The sequence below is a fragment of the Tachyglossus aculeatus genome, chromosome X4, assembly GCF_015852505.1.
Source record: "Tachyglossus aculeatus isolate mTacAcu1 chromosome X4, mTacAcu1.pri, whole genome shotgun sequence".
NCBI lineage: Eukaryota > Metazoa > Chordata > Mammalia > Monotremata > Tachyglossidae > Tachyglossus > Tachyglossus aculeatus.
Genome location: NC_052098.1, coordinates 11,399,039 through 11,418,797, shown reverse-complemented (window position 1 = coordinate 11,418,797; position 19,759 = coordinate 11,399,039). Strand labels below are relative to the sequence as shown.

Below are 19,759 nucleotides of genomic sequence, written 5' to 3'. Positions count from 1 at the left end.
TGTTCTGGGTCTGATTCTCTCTCCCCCACCCACTTTTCCCCCACCCCCTTCTCTCTCCCTCTCTCCCTTTTTCCTTTCCAGGCTCATCAGTGGATGTCTAAATGTACAGAATGTGATGAAGCACAAAGTGAAGATTGGACTTGGCACTGGTGAGTATCCCATAATTTGTCTGTGGGTGCTGGTGCAATTAAAGGGGCCCCTTTATACAAAGCAAATGAGCACAACTCTAACTTAAATTAATCCTATACATTTCAAGTATATATTTTTCTCTACTAGAAAAACCTTTTAATAACTAACCTGTTACATAGCCTAGGGCACATTCAGACAAGATTTGTGTTTCCTTCCTCTCTTTTAAACAAAATGGAGAAGAAGATAAATATTCAGTGACCCCAGAGGAAGTCATAGCCATGGTATGTTATAGTTCACTCACTATATTTTATTGAAGAAGTTCTAGAAAAAGCAGGTTGAGGCAGAGTGGAGGCCCAGAAAATATTTGGTCTGTTACCAGTTGGAGTGACAAACGTACATAGTGGCTGAGAGACCAACGAATGGGAAAGCTGGGCACAGAGTGGGAGGAGTTACCAGGAAGAATTAATAAAAGGACAGAGGACATTGGGATTGGAGATCTCTTGGGCAGTAAAGGTCTGCAGGAAGTGAGGTTCTATCAGAGGAGGAAATGGAACTGAGAGAAAGGAAGAGATGGTTAAGGCAGGAGCAGAATTCATTAGTGGAGAAAAATTCGACTAATTTGATTTATTTTGGGACACTCCAAACCCATGAATTACTTGAGAAGAAAGGTGTCAGTGAGGGGATAAATTGCCAATGGGGCTTTGGTAATATTTAACACTTAATAAATACCAGTCAATCAATCAGTGGTATTTATTGAGCACTTACTATATGCAGAGCACTATACGAAGTGCTTGAGAGAGAAAAATGTAACAGAATTAGTAGATACATTTCCTGCCCATAATGAGTTTACAGTCTAGAGGGATGCATAATAACTGGTATTTGTTGAGCACATACTGTGTGCCAAGCACTGTACTAAGCACTGGAGTAGATACGAGATAATCAGGTCCCACAGGGGGCTCACAGTCTAAGTGGGAATCCCCATTTTGCAGATGAGGGAACCCAGAGAAGTTAAGCGATTTGCCCAAGGTCTCACAGCAGACAAGGGCGGAGCCGGGATTAGAACCCAGGTCCTCTGACTCTGTCTCAGGCTCTTTCTACTGGACTATGTTCTGCTTGTTTTGCTTTCACTGAGTGCAGCAGCAAAATGCGACTCCCTCACTATCACCTCCAAATCAATCAATCAATCATATTTATTGAGCGCTTACTGTGTGCAGAGCACTGTACTAAGCGCTTGGGAAGTACAAGTTGGCAACATATAGAGACGGTCCCTAAAATAAAGTGGGCTCTTTATTTTCCCTCAAGGCATTCCAGAGGGCTGATGCCTCCTTGTTTTCAAGGTGTATTTTAGATGTTTCTCCTGGTTGTATATCATGCTGCTTACTTAGGAAGCATGAGTCATGCCTTTTAATGTTTAGGCTGAATGGTGTGTGATTCTAACAAAAAAAAATTTTAATGCAAAGAGTTTCTGAAAAGGGGGCTTGGAGAATGTTGTCATTTTTCATTATGAACGCCCACAGAGGACAGCGACTAGGAGAAGCATTTGATTTTTCTGATGTTCAGGCTCATCGGGATTTTATGTGTGCTGATATTTGAAAAGTCTAAAGTTTCTCAATTTAGCCCAGCTCTCAACAGGTGGAAAAAAGAAAGCTTTCTATTATTATCAAAATTATTTTTAAGAAAAGTTTACCAGTTCCCACCTCTTTTGCAAGGCTGAAGGTGTGTTTACCAAATCCATTATCATCTGCCCACCCAAAATGTGATTTATTTCTTTTTGTTTGTTTGTTTTAAACATTTTTTAGCCAAACTGAATAATTCCGGACCGAAAAAACACCATTATGTCCAGAATTACTGCCTGATCACGTGGTACAAATTCATGTAATAATAACTCATAGAACAAAAAGTACTGAGTCTGTGACTTTTTATGGCATTGGGTATGGGATATAAAATCAGTTAGTGGTATTTATTGAGTGCTTACTGTGTGCAGAGCACTGTAATAAGTGCTTGGGAGAGTACGATACCATAGAGTTGGTAAAAAAAAAAAAAAAAAAAAAAAAAATTCCTTGCCTTCAAGGAGTTTACAGTCTAGTGGGGAAGAAAGACATTTAAATAAACTACAGGTGAAGAAGCAGTACTGTATAAGGATATGTACATAAATGGTGTGGGTTTATGTGACTAAGTAACAAAGTGCTTAGGCGTACAGACCCAAGTGCATAGATGACAGAAGAGAGGGCAGATAGGGTGGGGAAGTGAGAGGTTAATCAGGGAAGGCTTTTTGGAGGAGATATGATTTTAATAGGGTTCTGAAGATAGGGAAAACAGTGGTCTGTGAGATATGATTCAGGAGGAAGTTTCAGGCCAGAGGGAAGACATGAGCTGGAGGTTGGCTGTGAGAGAGGTGAGATCAATCAACCAGTGTTATTTAGGGAGTAGTTACTGTGTGCAGAACACTGTATTAAGCATTTGGGAGAGTACAATACAATAAAGTTGGTAGACACTATCCCCAACCACAAGGAGATTACAGTCTAGAAGGGGAGACAGATGTTAAAATAAATTGCAGATAGGGAAAATGGCTAAGGATATGTACATAAAGGGAGAGTGCATAGGAAAAATGAGATCAAAGTACAGTAAGTAGTTTGGCATTAGAGGAGCGAAGTGTGTGGGCTGGGTTTGTAGTGAAAAATGATCAAGGTTAGGTAGGAGGAGAAAAGAGCTGATTGAATGAAATTAAAATCAGTGGCCTATATTTTAATCTCCCAAAACCAAACAACTCAAATTTCTCCTGAATTTGTTTTCCCAAAACAAATAGCTGAGCTATTCATAAGGCCCTGTTCTTGGCCAATTACTCAGTTTGAAGTCACTTGAGCCAAATTGGCCATGTGTGAGAGCACCCAAATAGTAATAATAATAATGGCACTTGTTAAATGCTTACTATGTGCCAAGCACTGTTCTAAGCACTGGAGTAGATATGTTAAACAGGTTGGACACAGACCCTGTTCCACATGGGGCTCACACTCTTAATCCCCAATTTACCAATGAAGGAACTGAGGCCCAGAGAAGTGAAGTGACTTGCCCAAGATCACACAGCAGGCATGTGGCGAAGCCAGAATTAGAACCCACAACCTTCTAACTCCTAGGCCCTCACTCTGTCCACTAGTCCATACTGCTTCTACTCAGTTTGGGTTAAGACAATTTGGAATTTGGAGGATTTTAAGGCCACTTGGATCAGCACCAGGGCCATTTCCATGACCGACTCAGTCTCTCCGCTTCCCGGTCCCTGCTCCCCTTAACCATCATCCACACTTCCATCGGTCAGAGCTGTCCCTCGCCTGTTGGCTCAGGATCACAAGCACGGGTTTAGGAGTCAGAAGTCATGGGTTCTAATCCCAGCTCTGCCATTTATCAGCTGTGTGACTTTGGGCAAGTCACTTAACTTCTCTGTGCCTCCGTTACCTCATCTGTAAAATGGGGATTAAGACTGTGTATCTACCCCAGTGCTTAGAACAGTGAGTGGCACATAGTAAGTGCTTAACAAATACTGCAGTTATTATTAGCAGAGATTTGCCAGTGGCTTGGTTCGTCTCCCTCTTTCTTGTAAAAGGGAGGCTGAGGCCTAGCTGTGACACAAGTAGGCAGCCTTCAGTATTTCTTGGTGCTGCTGGAAGGAATTCATTTCCTGGCCTGCCTTTTTGAGAAGAAAGGAAAAACAAAACATTTAAATGTAACTTCAGGTCATAAAATGAAATATTTGCATAGGTCACTGCCCAGAGTTGTGGGGTGGTGGCGGAGGGCGAAAAAACTTCAACTCTCAAACCAGGACTGTAATCAAACCCCACTGTTGAGAAGGTTCATGGTTCATGTCTCTAACCTGTAAATTCTGGTCTGCTTGACTTTGATATGCTCCTTCATTCTCAATAATATAATTTTCACAATATTGAGAAGGGGAAAAGCAGGAGGAAAATCTAGAAAGACTGAACCACAGCAATAAAAGTCAGCTGGAAAGTTTATAAAATGCTTCCTGCCACTGATTATATAAAGTATCTCTCTCTGCATTGGTCATCTCTCTTTGCGCTCAATTTTGTTTAACCAAAATCCCAGCCAATTTAAAAAAAATTCCGAAAACCAGTGGTAACAGGCAAAATGATATAAAACCTGGAAAGCACTGTTCTGCAACTAGTCAAGCTGGTTTTTAATTTCCTTGTTAATTACTAAGGTTAAAGTATTACAGTGACATACAAGATTACTGTCACCTGAATGGAAGGCTACACACTGATGATATTAATTAGGCAAATGAAATGGTATAGTTGAGAAAACCAAACATACTCTGTGATGTTCTGTTGGGTTAAAGGAACACATCTCAGAAAAGAGCTACTTAATGGTTTCCACAGAAAAATAAATCGTTGGCTATTAAAATGAAATGAGATGCAACCTAGAACTACTATATTAATGTGTTACACCTTTAAATCTTTTGCTGTATATACCGATTAGAACTGGTTCTCTCTGCCCACAAATAACCAAAGTACAGACTGGTACTGTATGGTACCATTTATTTAACAAAAATTGGTGTGTTCACTTAAACTTTTCTTGATCGTCAAAGATAGCTATTCAACTTAATTATGTTAATGTGTGTTTGTGAAATACAAAAATGATTTTATCCCTTCATTCATTTTCCCCATATCTTTATGCACCTGCTACTCTTTTCTCACTAGATTACCGTGTTGGTCATCTTATACAATTCCACATGTCTTTCTTGAATGGATATCCTACATTTCTTTTTAACTTGTGGACACTTTGAAATATAAAAAATGATTTTATCCCTTCATTCACTTTCTCCATATCTTTATGTGCATGCCACTCTTTCCTTTTCTCACTAGATTACCCTCTTGGTCATCCTTGTTCATTTCCACATGTTTTTCTTGAATAGATATCCTACATTTCTTAATTTGTGGACACTAGTCAGAGTCTGCTGGAGGTTTAATTTGAAGAGGTATCAGAGAGAGAGAGAGAGAGAAGGGGAAAAGGAAAGGAGTGATAATAGGAATTGTAGTTTTGTTAAGCACTTACTATGTGCCAGGCATTGGAGTCAGTGCAAGAAAAACAGATCAGACACAGTCCCTGTTTCACATGGGGCTTGCAGCCTAAGATGGAGGGAAAACAGGTGTCTTATCCCCATTTTACAGATGAGGAAATTGAGGTACAGAGAACTGATGTGACTTTCCCAAGGTGTCACAGCCAGAATTAGAAGCCAGGGCTCTTGACTCCCAGGCTTATGCTCTTTCCATTAGGCCACCCTGTTTCTCAAATGATGCAGGAGGAAGAGGTGAGAGTTGGGAAAAGAAGAGGAGAATCAAGAAGTGAGGGGGTTAAGGGAAGAAAGAAGAGGGGGAAGGGAGAATAATAACAATGGAATTTGTTAAGTGCTTACTGTGTGTCAAGCTCTGGGGTAGATACAAGCTCATCAAGCTGGACACATGAAAATGGAGAGGGTGAGGTGAGAGAGGGAATGACAGATAAAAGGGGAAGAGTGGAAAAAAAGAAGGAAAAAGGAGAGGGAAGAAAACATGATATAGAGAGGAAAAGGGAGTCAGAGAAGAAGTGTACTCGGGGAGGGGGAAGGAAGGTAGAGATAGAGAGAAACACAAACAGACTCTGGGAGTGCAAAAAGTCACTTGTTTTTTCTGGTATTCTGAAGACCTCCTGGAGTTAGGTTCCACCCTCTCTTCTAGCAGTTCCTTTATTTTTTAGCCTTACAAATACCAAAAAAATCATTGCCTTGGTTACATTGCCTTGTAATTATTGCAGTTTTTGAACTACAGTGTATGTTGCTTTTGCTTTGTCCATGTTTCCAGGTAGAATTTTCTTTTCTAAAGTGTATCAGATGTTGAACCAAGATCTGTGATTTTTTTTTTTAAATTCTAGATGTTGCTGGGGGTTATTCAGCTTCCATGCTTGATGCTATCAGAAGAGCAATGATGGCATCCAGTGCCCTGTTAATTAATAAAATAAATGAGCAGCACCTCACCCTTAAAGAAGTCTTCAGACTAGCAACTCTTGGAGGAAGCCAAGGTAATGGGAAAAAATGTGTGTGTGTGTGTGTGTGTGTGTGTGTGTGTGTGTGTGTGTGTGTGTCAGAGAGAACATAGACATTTAACATGCACAAACACACACACATATATTCTGTTTCAGCTGTGTTTGTCAGTTCTCATAGGTGCAGGGAAGCTGAAGAGGGCAACTTTGTTTTTTGAATTTTTTGTTCCTAGAAGGTGACAGTGATGAACAGAAGTTCACAGTAGGCATTCTCTGATTAGCATTGCACATTACTCAAAAGATAATAAAATCAGTTTGGAACCTGACATATAAGCATGTAAGGAGGAACAGGGTGGGGGCGATCACCCCAAAGTTGGGAATCAAGATGAACATCTGGAAAATAAGCAAGTTTAGGTGGTGTTTTATAACTGCCCTTCTTCCCTGCCCTCAATTCTCCCCACCAGTTGACCACATCTGGCCAAGGGGGAGAATGGTTTGGCAAGTTGCTGAAGGTGGGGGGAACTGACTGGAATGATTCTCCCCTCTTCCACCACACCCCCAATCAATCAATCAATCAGTGATATTTATTGAGCACTTACTGTGTGCTTAGCACTGTACTAGCTTACAGACTAGAGGGTGAGTCAGACATGAAAATCAATTACAGATGGATTTGTACCTCAGTGATGTGGGGCAGAGGATGAAAATCAAAGTGCTTGAGAGGTAGACACCTAAATGCATAGGCAACATATCAGGGAGTTGAGGGCCTAGTCAGTGAAGGCCTCTTGGAGATGCCATTCGAGTAGGGCTTTGAAGATGGGGGAGTGGTGGTCTGAGGGATGTGAATGGGGAAGGGGTTCTGGGCTTGAAGGAGGATGTGGGCAAGGGGTGGGTGGAGAGATAGATGAGATCACTGAGGTACAGCGAGTAGGTTGGCAGTAGAGGAGCAAAGTGTGCAGGCTGAGTGGCACCAGGAGATCAGCGAGGTAAGCAAGTGTAGGTGGTTTTTTTAAAAAAAATTAGGAAAGTCTTTCTTGTTTCCAGGTTGAAAGCAAATGAGGGGTCAAGCTGATGGAGTACCTTAAAGCCAACGATCAGGAGTTTGATGTGAATGGATGGGCAGCCATTGTAGGCTCTTGAAGAGAGGGGAGATGTGGACTTTTCACTGGGACATTTCCCCATTAAGGGCTACACCTCCCATTCCTACTTTCTCTCTTCCCCTCCCAGCTCAGATCATCCTTACACCTGCCTGATCATACTGAAGCACCATGTGAGGCATATCTATCACTCAGTCAATACTATTAATCGAGTACCTACTATACGCATTTGCAACTGAGAAAATCCTGTGAACCATTTGAAGTTGTTCTGCTTTATGTGCAAAAAGTCCAGAGAACTGGCTTGCTTGTGCTCACAGAGAATAGTAATAGTAAACAAGCTTTTCTGTCACCCTCCGTGCAGCAACAAAACTCTCTAACCTAGTGTTTTCCATTGAAGCCAATGGGAACGTAAAGTAACAGTCTCTATATAAGCCACACTCTTTCTTGTTCAACATCCCTGTGAAGAAAAGTAAAGGTCCCAGCTAATGCTATTTCAAATCTGCCTTTCTTTCTCTGGGCTAATGGATCATAATAGGAAAGCTATAAAAAGAAGAGTACATCAGCCTCCTCAGTGGTCTCCCTGTCTCCAGTCTCTCCCCTCTCCAGCCCATACTTCCACTGCTGCCCAGATCCTTTTCCTAAATCATCATTCTGCACTTATCTCTCCACTCCTCAAAATGCTCCACTCATTGCCCATTCCTCACCACAGCAAGCAGAAATCCCTGCCCATTGGCTTTAATGTATTGTACTTATGCATGCAGACTAAAGCCCTGCATAACTAGCTGGCAAGGAATAATAATAATAGCAGCAGCAGTAGTAGCATTGAGTTCTTATTGTGTGCAGAAGCACTGGTGGTGATACAGAGAAATCAGAGCAGAATCAGTCCGAGGTTATCAGAAGGAGATGGTCATCTTTTCAAAAATGGAAAGTGCACCTGGGTGACAACAGGAAAGGCCATCAAAAGTGGCAGGTCAGAGGCAAACAGGGAATTGGGCAAAACAAAATGGAATTTGAGAAGCACCATTCAAGGGGTACCAATGCTAATAAAATACATTAAATGCCAGAAGTTGTCTAAAGAACCAGTAGGACTACTTGACAAACATGGGATTAAAGAGATATAAAGTCGATGCCTGAGAGACTCAGTGGTTTGAGGTTGGTCTTTCCTGAAGATGTTCTTCAGGAGATTTCCATATTTAAATTGTTTTGTGTAGCAGACAATTCCCAGGATCAGATTTTGGTGATTTCACAGAATGGTTTAGCTAAAAATAATAAACTAGATTAAAAGAATCATGGGGACCAAATGGCCTCCACCTGAATTGAAGAAACTCAGTGGGAAAACGTTGGAACTTTATGTTCTTGTGGGTTTTTTCTCCTCATCCACAAACTTGCCACCATCTAATAATAATAAAAATCACTGTGGTATTTGTTAAGCACGTAGTATATGCCAAACTCTGTACTAAGCCCTAGGGTAGATACAAGATAATCAAGTTGGGCACAATCCCTGTCCCACCTAGGGCTCACAGTCTAAGTAGCCGGGGCAACAGGTGGTATTTCATACAGATGGGGAAAGTGAGTTACATACCAGCCAAGTGGCAGAGCTGGGATTAGAACCCTGGTCCTCTGACTCCCATCTTTACTAATAAATGACTAAAGGTCAAATGCATTCCAATTTTGAGCCTAATCTGATCTCCTAGATTGCCCTGGAAAATGGTAAGACTTTGAAGAGCAGAGGTGGTACTTTTCTAGTCAATCAATCAATGGTATTTACTGAGTGCTTACTGTGTACAGAGTACTGTACCAAGCGCTTGGTAGACACGATCCCTGCCCACAAGAACCTTACAATCTATAGGAGTAGGCAGGCATTAAAATAAATCACAGAAAGGGGAAATAATAGGGTATAAGGAATTGTACATAAATGCTCTAATCTTCCCAAGAATCCTAAATTAGTTTTCTAATCTTTCAGAGTTGATCTACCTGTTCTGCCTAAAGTTGAATCCCCTAATTAGGCAAGTCCTTTTGGTTTTGACTGACATCCCATTTCACTGTCCAACTGAAATTGATTGACTTAAACAGTTTGTCTTTTACTCCTGTCTGGCTGCGAAACAGCTTCACCAACAGTCCTTTTTTTCAGTTGGTCAAAGAGGGTTAGGTGCCTACCACTTCACTTCTATTCCTTGCTCTGAAATGCTCATCTCTATTGTGTGTTACAGTGTGGTTATTTATTATTATTATATTAAGTGCTTACTCTGTGTCAGGCACTAAGAGCTAGTATAGATAGCAGCTAATCAGGTTGGACACAGTTTCTGTCCCACATGGAGCTCGCAGCCTAAGTAGGAGCAGGGATGGGCATTTAATCCCCTTTTTACAATTGGGGAAACTGAGACACAGAGAAGTTAAGTGATTTTTCTGGTTCCCCTACAGCAAGCATTTGGTAGAGCCGTGATTAGAAGCAGGTCCCCTGATTCCCAGGCCTGTGCTCTTTTGCTATAGGCCACACTACTTGGTAGGTGATTTCTTTTCTATAGACTGTGTGAAGTGAAGCAGAGGAAACTTACATTTATTTTGAAGATAATAGCTATTCAACACTTATCACAGCTCTTGGAGTCCCAAGTGGATTTGGATCTCGAAGTATTGTATACAGTACACTTAGGGGATGTAGCCTTTTCTCCACAGGGCAGCACTTTCCGCTAAAACTGCTGTTCTTCAAGTAGTTTAGAAGCCCTCGCTTTTCCATGCTTACCTCCACGGAGATGGATATTGGATGCATTTACAAACTCCCTGAAAACAATCAGATCCATTTTAATTTGTTTTTGATTTTTCAAATACTAATTGAGATAAAGCAAAGATTTCATTTAGGTCCCCCTGATCTTTGATGGGGTGACTGGCTTATAGAAGATTGCAGACACAACCGAATGGACATATTTTAATAGCACTTGAACCTTGGTTGCAAGTGCTCAGCCTCCCTGCCTCCAAGCTTTGTAATCACAAAAACAAAAAGAGTTCAGTTAAGGCAGAATGACATCTCAGTTCCACTCAGAACATTGAGAAGAAAATCCTAGCTGGAAGCCATCCAGGGGTACCATTTTAGCACCCCTCTCTTCAATTAATTAATTAATCAGTCAATCAGTATTTACTGATTGCTCTCTCTGTGCAGGGTACCATAGAGATAGATACCATCCCTGCCATCAGAGAGCTTACAGTCTACTGGGTGCAAAGCACTGTACTAAGAATACAGTAGAGTTACTCAGCACTCTCCCTGCCTTTCAAGGAGTTTATGTCTACTGTGTGCAGAGCACTGTAGTAAGTACTTGGGAGAGTACAATAGAGATAGTAGACACCATCTCTACCCTCAAGGAGCTTAAAGATATCTGTTAATAGCATAGTCAGGTCTTGAAGTCAAGGGCCTGGCACAGAGTAAGCACTTATCAAATGCCGTAAAAAAGCAAAATTGTGGCACTTGTTCAGCATTTATGTTAGGCACCATTCTAAGCATTTGGGTGGATTAAATTCTTGCCAGTTTATCAGCTTAGTTGTCCAGTGTATGTTATATCCACTTTCTTCTTTGGACAGACTCTTGTAGCTTTGGGAGCAAAGCAAAACAAAATCTGTCCACCCTGTCATCGAGTTCAATATCCATATGACCTCCATTTTGACCTGCTAGAGCTGATGATGTTTGTTGTTGGGCCATGGAGACCTTTAGACTGATTCTAGTAGATTCCCCTGATAAAGCTATTAAGTGTCCAAGTGACCAAGACGAGTAAAGATCTGTTAGAATGGATACTCTTACACCAAATCACTCATAATACAGTAATGAGATTTGTCCAAAGTCTTTGCTGACTTTCTCGTTACAACAAAGTGTGGAGCAAACTATATTGCTGTTTTGTGGCTCTGCCCAGATCCTGGATCTCCTTGTCTAAGGGGTGCAGGAGAGCTCAGGAAGCATTGCACTGCCACCCCTAAAATCTGATTTTTTTTTTTTTATGCCCCACAGTGGTCAAAACAGGACTGTAGGAAAAGCAATATCTAATTGCATTGTAACCAAAATTCATTCCAACAAAAGGATCCAGGCAGTCCTGGGAATTGCACTGTAACCAGGTTTTACTTGTGTTTCGACTTGGAGAGAAAATGAGCCACACCAACAAAGGTTAATGCTACTGTGTCAGAACAAAAAAATATTATTATTTGATTTGTAAAATCTAGTGTGATTTCAAAGAATATATGACAATAGATTGAGAATGACTCATTGCTTGTACTGAAGGATTTTGAACTGAGAGTACAGAAGCTTAATGGGCAGACTTCTAACAGCTCACTGCTGCTAACTTACTCCATTCTATTGTGAGGCTCTCTGCTTTGCCAAAGAAGCAAAAATGAGAATTTAATTGTTTACTCACCCCAGAGGTGATTTGGACTTCCATGCAGATGGAACCGGAGGATCAAAAGGAGCAACCTTTTCCCTTGTAGAGGACCATTTCCAAATAGCAGATAAAAGGGGACGTTAATAGGAAAAGTTAGGATTTCAAATAGGCACAATATCATTCTCAAATTGGGAATTTGAGCAGAAAGAAGAAAAGGTAGACTATATTTCTCAGGTTGGTAATCACTGACTATAATACAGCAGTGCAGCTTTAAAGACATGCCACAAAAACATATCTAACAGAAAAGGGCATCCAGATTTCATTCTCAGATTTTGCTTGTGGGTCTTTAATCATTTCTTTTATTAGGTCTGAAGACCCACTAGTGGGTTCCTGAAGTCTGTTGAAGTGAAAAAGCAAAAACTAGTATCCTTCGTGCTTATTAAAATACCCTATTTTTCACAGCAGTATAACTGTAGGTGGAGCTTTCTATTCTCAGGAACCTATTATGGGATGTTGGCACATTTAGGAGGCTGAAAATATGACTGATTCACTAACTTGTTTCATTTCACAGCCCTGGGACTGGATAATGAGATTGGAAACTTTGAAGTTGGCAAGGAATTTGATGCGCTGCTGATCAACCCCAGAGCTACAGACTGTCCCTTTGACCTGTTTTCGAGTGATTTTTCTGGAAATATTTTGGAGGTAAATCAAACCTAATGTTACTAAAATTCACTGGAGGTCCTATCCCATATACTGTTCACCCCAACAGCAGTATAGTCAGAAAAATAAACCCAGATTTAAGCATCACATAATTTTGTTCAAATACTCTCAGGAAGGCAAATAAGCACTCTAACGAGCCACAGTTATATTTTTAAAATGTTTTGTTTGTAGAAGAAACTAGAAGCTCCTCTTAATGAAGATTGTACTAAGAAGATTGGACTGAGTCACTCGATTTTTATATAAAACTTCATTAAGGGTAGTCATTTACGAGCGAACCATCCAAAACCTAAGAACACCTGTGAGAACATTCCAAATGTACACGGGTCTTTATATGTTACTTAAAAAGGTGAATTTTTTTTTCACACAGTGTCCTTAATCTTAGCTTTCTTCAACTGAGATGACAACAGCACCTGTATATATGTATATATGTTTGAACATATTTATTACTCTATTTATTTATTTATTTTACTTGTACATATCTATTCTATTTATTTATTTTGTTAATATGTTTGGTTTTGTTCTCTGTCTCCCCCTTCTAGACTGTGAGCCCACTGTTGGGTAGGGACTGTCTCTATATGTTGCCAACTTGTACTTCTCAAGCGCTTAATACAGTGTTCTGCACACAGTAAGCGCTCAATAAATACAAATGATTGATTGACAAACCAGATAATTCTGGCAAAAGAAAGGTCCTGAGCAACAAGAGGGAATGAAAATCCTTATTTTTTTAAAGTCTCTGTAATCCTCGCTTGTCAGCCTAGCCCAACTACACTAGATAACTGCCCTACCCTCCATTTCACTTTGTAAATGGAGACCCAGGCTTTAGAGAGGTGTAACTTTAAGGACTGTTGCTAGTGCGGGAGAACTGTGGAGTCAAAACTTGGAAATTCAGAATAATCATGTGAAAGTTAAATTCTGAAACAATTAATCAGTGGTATTTATTCAGCGCTCACTGTGTGCAAATCACTGTACTAAGCACTTGAAAAGCAGCTTGGCCTAGTGGAAAGAGCTGGGGCCTGGGAGCCAGGGGAACTGGGTTCTAATCCCAGCTCTGCCACTTGTCTGCTGAATGACCTTGGGCAAATCACTTAACTTCTCTATGCCTCAGTACCCTCATCTGCAAAAATGGGGATTAAATACGTGTTCTCCCTCCTACTTAGACTGTGAGCCCCGTGTGGGACCTGATTAATTTGTATCTATCCCACTGCTTAGTACAGTGCCTGGCACATAATAACCACTTAACAAATACTATTACTATTATTATCATCATTATTATTACAGTTTGAGTTGCTTGGTGTGATCTCTACCAACAGGGAATTTACAGCCCCTGGGGGAGCCAGACATTAAAAAAAATTACAGATGGGGGACATAATAGAGTGTGAGAATATGTACATAAGTGCTGGAAGTCTAGGGTGAGTATTAAAGTGCTTAAGGGTTTCACAGCCATGTGCATAGTCAAACTTCCTTATCAGCTTATATATTGGGTGGTTTTCCCACTCGCAAGGAGGACATTTAGTCCTGTGTTACCCAAGGCCTATGGTGTTGAAATTACGATGGCTATATTTATTTGGGGGTTTATGGAGCACTCTTACTTGTTGGAGTTCCAGGTTCTGTATGGAGAACTTTCAAACAATGCTTATTCAAACACTATAACAGTAAATATTGGTTTCTAACAAGAGAGCCACTCTCTCTACTGCCCAAAGGTAAATGTCACACTTCAGCAGATGATTGCTCCCAACCTCCAGATTTACTTTCCTAAAAGATCAGAGTCTGCTTTCTAAACATTGCCTTTTGTTTTTCATTTTTAGGCTGTCATCCAGAAGTTCCTCTATCTAGGTACGTCCCTGACTTTGTGCTGAAAGCGAATACCTCCCTTCTCTGGTCTCATTCTTGTGACTGCCCTTAGGTGTGCTGAGATGTTTTTAGAAAAACCCATGGATTGTAACTTCCTGGGTTAAATATTTTCTCTGGCTTCTTGATCCGTGCAGATTTATGTCACAACATTTAATCCCATTGTTTAAAGCCATAAATGGTCAGTGAGCACAGACCTCTGGAATGGGCAGGGAACATGTCTTCCAACGTTAATGCAGTAAAAGTACTCTGCCCACAATAAACACTCCATAAGTACCATTGATTGTTTGAGTGGTAATGCAACATAGAATCCAAGAATTGCAAAAGAAGGTTATTTCATCCATCAGCCTGCTTCAGGCAGGACTACATATTACTATCTATCCTATCAATGAATGATATTTTTTGACCACTTCCTGTGGGCAGAGCATAGTAGTAAGCACTTGGGAGAGTACAGTACAACAGTGTTGGTTAGACATGTTCCCTGCCCACTCCAGAGGTCTGGGCTCACTGATTATTTAAGACTTTAAATAGTGGGAGAGACAGGGAGAGAGGGACAGTAAAATAGATTAGGAGTAGGGGAATTAGTAGAGCATGAGAATGTTTATGTAAGTATTGTGGGGCTGGAGTGAGTATCTAAGAGCTTAAGGGGTGTACAGCCAAATTCTTAGGTGATGCAGAGGGGAAAGGGGAAAGCGGATAGGGGAAATAAAGGACTTAATCTGGGGAGGGCCTTTTGGAGGAAGCGGGATTTTAGGAGGTTTTTGAAAGTGGGTAGAATGATAGACTGTCAGATATGAAGGGGAGGGAGTTCCGGACCCAAGGGATTATGTGGGCAAGGAGTCGGTGGCAGGATAGATGAGACTGAGGTATAGAGAGTAGTTTGGTGTTAGAGAAGCAAAGCTTATGGGTTGGGTTTTTGTATAAGTGAGGTCAGATGGGATGGAGAACGCTGATTGCGTTTCTGGTGGATACAGAGGTGGCAGGGCAATCACTGGAGGGTTTTGAGGATTAGGGAGATATGTATTGAATGATTTTTTTCAGAAAAGCGATCCAGACAGTAGAGCGAATTATGGACTGGACGGGAGAGAGACGGGATATAGGGAAGTCAGTGAGGAGGCAGATGCAGTAGTCAAGACAATCGATCAATCGTATTTATTGAGCGCTTACTGCATGCAGAATACTAAGCGCTTGGAAGAGTACATTACAACAGAGTTGGTAGACACATTCCCTGTCCACAATGAACTTAGCAGGAAATGAGTGCTTGGATCAGCATGGTAGCAATTTGGATGGAGAGGAAAGGGCAGATTCTAGAGATGTTATGAAGATAGAACCAACAAGATTTTGTGACAAATTGAATGTGTGGGATGAATGCGAGAGATGAAAGAACTTCCTGGCAGTCAAATTTTAGACTCTGGAAGGAGGTTATGGAATTTCCTTCCCCAAAAATATGAGCAACTGGTGGAATGTCTAATAATAATATTTTAGCCACTTATGTGCCAAGCTCTGGGCTAAGCACTGGAGTAGGAACAAGATAATCAGTTCAGACACATTCCCTGTCTGAGGGAGGGAGGGAAAGCAGGAATGGGAATATTATCCTCATTTTACAGATGAGGAAACTGAAGCCCAGAGAATTTACGTAACTTTCTCAAGGTCACATAGCAGGCAAAAAGCAGAGCCAGGATTAGAACCCTGGTCTCCAGACCCCAAGTCCCGTCCGCTAGGTCCTGCAGTTAGGGAAAGAGTTTAAGTGCTTCCTGCTGGGAGGCGGCTGGTGACTGGGATAGAGGATTCTGAAGGGACAAGGAAGTATGCCCCCACTCTCTCCTCCCCTCCCAGGATCCACAAGCACAACCCTGGGAGTTCTTTACCCTCCCTACCCCAAATTTTGCCAAATCCACTCTGGAATCTTCTGGAGTTAAGAAGGACCACCATGCCACATTAGGGGATTTGTTGTCAAAAAGTAATCGGGCAGTGACATTTATCAAGTGCCTCTCCTAAATATTTCCACCTCTGGGCTAAAATGAAGGTGTTAGGGAGTCTGGGCTAAGACTTAGCAGACCAGGGTCTAGTCTTGGTTCTTTTCACTTGCTGTATAATTGTGGACAGATTCTTAACTCCTCAATTCCTTTACCTCAGTCAATCAACTGGTAGTATTAAGCTCCTACTATGGGCAGAGCAGTGTATTAAGCACTTGGAAGAGCACAAGAGAATTAGTAGACACTATCCCTGCTCTCAAGGTGCTTACAATCTAGTGGGGGAGATAGGCATTAAAAAAATTACAAAGAGGAAGAAGAAAGAAAAGGGGAGATGTACATGAGTTAGTGTTTAAGTAATGGGGTATCTAAGCGATGTACATCCTTGATACTGGAGACTGAGAGTACTCTAGTGATTAGGTGGTGTGGAGACTATGAAGCAGTAGTAGTGGGGGATATGAGCTAGAAATCATCCCAGAGGCGATGGTTTTTCAGAAAGGCCTTGAGGACTGTTGGCTATGAAGGGGAAGGAGTTCCAAGTGTGGGGAGGGGCATGAGCAAGACGTCAGTGGTGGGAGGGCTGCGAACGAGGCACCATGAGTAGATTAGTTTGAGAGGAATTAAAAGTGTGAGCTGGGATTAGGTTAGACAACATAGTGGACAAGTAAGAGGGAGAGAACCCACTGGGTTCCTCTTCCTAAAGATCTGCAGGAAAGACAATTTTAAAACTTCCTTAGATTTTGCCACAAACTTCCCTTGCGTCACAAGAGAAATTTTCCCTTGCAGGAGGATACTTAAAAACTCTGTATTTGTAGCATGTCCTTTGTCTCCTCTAACTCTCCTCACCAGTAAACCCTTATTGTGAATGCAAAGACCAGTAAAATCGAATTGTTATGGAGCTCCTGCAAATTCAGGTTGAAATACTAGCTGGATCCAAATTCCGCTACCATTGTACCATTGTAGCTTCCTCCCTGATTTTTTAAATTTTTTTTTATTTTTTTGGCGGTGGGCACGGGAATCTCTGAGAGATAACTAGGAAAGAGTTTCTGGAGCTGCTGACCAAAAGTACTACTTAGGACACGTGCACAGCAGACCAGATTGGTGTAAAGATGCCCTCTCCCTCTCCCTCTCTTGTTTCAGGAGATGATCGGAACATCGAGGAAGTATATGTCGGTGGAAAGCAGGTGGTCCCGTTTTCAAGCTCAGTGTAAATCAAGTCATCTGCTGACATTCTATTGGGCAACTGATGGTTCAACACTTGAGCCCAGAAAATTGGGAAGTGATGATGTGCTACAACTTTGTTGTCAGAATGATTCCTTAACTCTCTGCATCTAATTTCAGCACCCACTTGAGCAATTAGTAAAATAAATTTGAAAATCATTTATGACTTTAAGATCCTAGCTTACTGAAAATTTATTCTTTCCAGCTTTAAAGATATGTTTCCCCTCCAAATTGATTTTTTTAAATTAGAAATTTTATCCAAATCAATTCCATATTTGGACCCTGGGATGTGGAAAGATGCCCTTCTTTAAAAAAAACAAAAAAATAAAAAATACATTTTTTTGTGTTCAAATATGCTAAACATACAAAATTCTTTAAATTTTTCAGTTTCATAATGTGATTTCAAAAATGTGTTTCATGCTTTAGAAATCTGCACTTAATTGAATTTGCACTTTGCAATGGTGTCATTATTGTTCTGTGTGTTTTTCTGTGACAGTCTTGAAATTGCAAACTCCATGTGAACACAGGGCTGCACCTGCAGATATATAAATTGGGAAAAGAAGACTTATTAAAGGTCTCCTAAGGGAGTTATTAACTGACCTACACAGCATAAATCGTATTTTGAATATTTTAAAGGCACCTTAATCTATAACTGTGTGTAATAGATTACCTAGTCAGAATGAAAACATTGGCAAGAGAAGAGAAAAAATGTATTCTATTCCTTAAACTAGGTGGCTACAAATCAGAGATAGCAAAGATTGGGAAACAAATGCTCAATAGCAAATCCCTCCTCTCAGTGAAAGGATTAGCACAACACTGTGATGGATCCCCGTACAAACTAGGAGATGCCTTATCTGTCAAGACCAACTCTATCCCAACAGTGAATCTTGTTGGAGGAGCTTTTCCTCAAGCAAATTTGGTTTGGAATTTAGTAACCACTCTGTGGTGGAATGCTGCACTTTTGGGGGAAATCAAGAAGGCACGCAGCTTCTTCCATCTCATATTGAATGCTGAAATTCATTATGACATCAAATGCTTCTCTATGTAGTGGTATTTATTCCAAATTCAAACTTCCCCCTTTCTAAAATGCCATTTATTTCTAATACAGTTCTCCCTGGAAGAATTGCCTCCTCATTGTCATTTCTTGTGACTTAAAAAAATAAAAGCAAGGGAAAGAAATCTTTAAGGGTATTAGGAATTTTAGCAAATCCAATTCTTTTTCTTTCCAAGACTTTTGAACCACTGAGACAGTCCAAAGAAGACTCACCACACCTCTACCCTTAATAGCAGGTGTTGTAGACTCTTTCTCCCACTCCCTGAAAGAAACAAACTAAAGACCCAGACCCAAGGCCTATAAAAGAAAGAACAGTAGGCTAAGGAGGCCAAATGGGAGTTGAAAATTCTGGGGGGAAAAAAGCTGCAAAATAAGTCCCATATGCTCAGATACTTCTGAGTCCATACACACCTTTCCTTTCTGTGTCTTGATTTATGAGTGGAAACATAGGTATTGGTTGTATCTTTCAGTTATCTGTAGAATCAGCATGCAATCAAGATGAGTTAGTAAGGCCAGTGGTAGAAGGAAGAATGACAGTATGAGAGCCTGTTAAACGGAATGTCTAGTAGGGTGATCTGTTAGGCTCTACAGTTCTCATTTAGCAAAAATGGGATCTATTCGGTGTGTTTGTAACTCCTTGATCTTGCTGTACCACTTGTTAATCTTCTATGTTTGATCGTTTCAAGGAAATTGTCGTTGACTCTGGCAAATGCTTCGTACAGTACTTTAGGCATTCACTATGTATGGCATGTGGAGTTTCTGCACTTTAAATTGTTGCCTTTGCCTATTGTTGTTGACTGTGTAATGATCCAGGCTTTGTAAATTGGGGAGAGGCGATGTTCTCAGCCAATCCTAGTTGTCACTTTATGATGAATGTTTTCTTCGCTGGTCGTGTAGCCAGTAAAATGACTCAGAGGGATGCTGTCAAGTAAAGCTTTTAAGTTTTTGAAATCGAATCCCATGTTGTCACCCCCCAAATTGCATATACAAATATACATGCAAGTTTGAAATGTCTTAAGTGATCTGTGACGCTGGTAATACAAACCTGACCAAAGCTGTTCCAATCCAAATGTAAAAACAGACTAAGTAGCTGATTTTATTTTCTAGAGTGACTAAATTTTAAAACAAGTACCTGGGTGGGAGCAAATTTGATTTCACTCCTTCCCAGCCCCATTCCTAGCCACCGGTGTTAACATATGGTGAGAATTTTGATAAAATGAGAATAACCCTGTCCTCTCTTCTTTGAGTGTATAGTATGGCATTAGTCTGATGAGGATAATATCCCTTGATGTGCTGTGACCTGTTTACCTTGTGAGACCTGATTATCTTGTATCTACCCCA

General features: G+C 40.8%; 1 protein-coding gene across 1 annotated transcript in view; it reads left to right on the top strand.

The window, feature by feature from the left end:
- GDA (guanine deaminase) overlaps positions 1-17,696 on the top strand; it is a 73,837-nt gene extending 56,141 nt beyond the window's left edge. Inside the window, exons 10-14 of the mRNA XM_038769491.1 lie at positions 82-149; positions 6,046-6,192; positions 12,174-12,304; positions 14,128-14,155; positions 17,284-17,696. Of these exons, the coding sequence (XP_038625419.1) occupies positions 82-149; positions 6,046-6,192; positions 12,174-12,304; positions 14,128-14,155; positions 17,284-17,354 (445 nt within the window). The 3' untranslated portion in view covers positions 17,355-17,696. The remainder of the gene's footprint in view (positions 1-81; positions 150-6,045; positions 6,193-12,173; positions 12,305-14,127; positions 14,156-17,283) is intronic.
- Positions 17,697-19,759: the final 2,063 nt, after the last annotated feature.